Source organism: Scylla paramamosain, chromosome 20 (genome assembly GCF_035594125.1).
Source record: "Scylla paramamosain isolate STU-SP2022 chromosome 20, ASM3559412v1, whole genome shotgun sequence".
NCBI lineage: Eukaryota > Metazoa > Arthropoda > Malacostraca > Decapoda > Portunidae > Scylla > Scylla paramamosain.
The window spans coordinates 15,516,495-15,518,994 of NC_087170.1; the positions used below are offsets into that span (position 1 = coordinate 15,516,495).

General features: G+C 50.6%; 1 protein-coding gene across 1 annotated transcript in view; it reads right to left on the bottom strand.

The window, feature by feature from the left end:
- The window catches only part of LOC135110441 (diacylglycerol kinase theta-like), a 59,721-nt gene that overhangs the window by 14,492 nt on the left and 42,729 nt on the right, over positions 1-2,500 (bottom strand). Inside the window, 4 exon segments of the mRNA XM_064022790.1 lie at positions 1-149; positions 582-711; positions 1,516-1,838; positions 2,220-2,394. The exon segment at positions 1-149 is cut by the window's left edge and continues 168 nt beyond it. Of these exon segments, the coding sequence (XP_063878860.1) occupies positions 1-149; positions 582-711; positions 1,516-1,838; positions 2,220-2,394 (777 nt within the window).

The following is a 2,500-nucleotide window of genomic DNA, read 5'->3' on the forward strand; positions in this document are numbered from 1 at the left end:
TGTTGAGGATGATGACTCCCTCCAGCGGCGGCAGCTCCACAGGCTTGCCGTCCACCTCGAGGCGTATCTCCTTGTGCAGGTCCTTACAGAGCTTGCGGGAGACCATCTTGCGCAGCCCCATCTTGACGTACACGCTCTTGTTGTGCAGCCTGCGGGTGTGGGAGGAGTGTCAGGGGTGTGGCTGTGCTCGCTGGTGTAATGTGTGTTGTTCACGGCTGTCTGTCTGTCTGTCCTACCTCCCTAATGCAAGAGTTATCCAGTATTCTCAATCTTCACTGGTAAATTCTGCAACTTCCTGCCTGCTTCTGTATTTCCCCCTTCCTATGATTTAATTCCTTCAAGAGAAAAGTTTCAAGACATTTTAGCTACAAATGGATAATCCTTCAGGAACTGGCGCCTCAGTGTCCTAGGCCAGTGCCCCGCTGACCGCCAACTGTTACCTTCCCGATAGGAGTTCAGAGATATGGGTAAAGATCACAAACAACACACACACACCATTCCCTTGCTAAGAGAGGCCAGTAACCGCCCACAGTGAGTGAAAAATCCTTAGGCACCTAAGTAGGGTTCTAACCAAAGTTCACCTGCTGTTGAACTTGTTGGGGTTCTCCTCGCGGGCGTTGTGGAAGTCGAGGCACAGCTCCGCCTCGATGCCGATACCGAAGTAGTTGTTCATTACGAAGATCTGGGTGTTGTCCTCGCTGGTGGACCCGGCTGGAGGAAGGGCGTGGAGAGGAGTGGTAAGAGGCAACGGTACAGTCAAAGAGTACGGTCTTACCAAACTCTCCTCCACTACTTATAGCTTTGTCCTCAGTTTCACGTTCTCTAATATGCTGAGAATCTATCAATTGTCAGAGTTTGTTATGGTCAATAGTCAAGTAATAAATTCACTCTTCTATTTATCGTTTTTCCTCAGTCTTAGATCCTCTGATATGCTAAGAATCAACTGTCAGATTTCGTTATTATATTGTCAATACATTACAGGCCTCAACACAGAGAGCATAAAACATGACTGAATGAGACGGAACAGTGTGAGGTACGGTACGCGAGAATGAGGCAGTGTGTATGTGTGCGTGTGTAAGAGAATATGAGGATGGAGTGATGAGAGTTAGTGAGGATATGAGGCAGTGTGTGTGTGTGTGTGTGTGTGTGTGTGTGACGATGAGGGTGTCTGGATGTGGAAGGTAAGATGAATGGTGTGCAGCAGGGTGTGTGAGGGTGTGTCGGGTTGGGTGTGGGGCAGGGTGGAGGGTGTGAAGGTGAGTGGTACATTACGTAATTGTGTGTTCACTACTACGTTGCGTTTTCTGATTTTTAAGATGTCTGTGGTGGTGGTGGTGGTGGTAGTAGTAGTAGTAGTAGTAGTAGTAGTACTAGTAGTAGTAGTAGTACTAGTAGTAGTAGTAGTAGTAGTAGTAGTAGTAGTAGTAGTAGTAATACCGTCCCACATTGACCTGTTAAGAGAGTAGGGGGGATTGCGTGCGTGCATACATGTCTAGACAAAACCACACTACTAACCGGTGGAGTTGGTCTGGGTGGGTTTGTCTTCCATCTTCTCGTCCACATGGAACACCACAGTCCAGCGGTCCAGCCTCACTTCCTCGGCCTCAATCACGTCCTTCAGCAGGTTGATGGGGTCCTCGCCGCCGTTATAACCCGGGCCCCAGCGCAGCACACGGGCCAGGTCGTTACCGGTGCCCAGGGGAACGATAGCGCAAGCAGGGTGTTCGCACTCCGAGTCCTGCCCGACGTTATCCAAGCACTGCAGCACCCAACCGATGGTTCCGTCCCCGCCACAGACCAGGATCTTGTAGCTCTTTACCTTGCGGAACACGTACAGCCTGCGTGGTGAAGTGAACGCTGGTGTAATGAACGGTGGTGAAATGAACAGTGGTGCCCCCAAAGTAAAGTTATCCCACGAACATTCCTCCTAATAGACATTCCATAAAATACATATTATAAACCTAGGGAAATTCATCATGGGGGAATTATCCAGCGCAAAATTTTCAAGGAGGAATCTTCGTGGGTGAGAAGCAGAGCGTGGCCAACCCAAACCAGCCACTCTTCCCCTTGATGCACCAGGTCAGGTCAGCTTGTGTCAGGCCGGGGAGATTTACCACAGATACCATTCTCTGGGGGGTGTGGTTATAGAGGAGTCTCTAGTGTGTGGGATTTTCTAAGATGTCATTGACCTCTTAAGTGTGAATTAGAGCGTGACTCACCCCGGCAGCGGTCCTCCGTTGTCCAGGTCGAACACTTGGTAAGGGTTGAGGAGCTTCCTGAAGGAGTGGATCAGCTGCAAGCCCTGACACCCGCCAGACTTCACGTTGACGAACACGAGCAGCGGCTGGACGCCATCGGGGATGAGCTGGGGCTGTACGTTAGGCAGCAGCATCACTGGGGAGGGCAAGGGGCGTGGTGAGGCGCGGGAAGAGAAGTGCACGTAGGGTCATGAGAGAACTGCATAGATAACAAGACCTGAGCATTAAGGCACTTCAGGCTC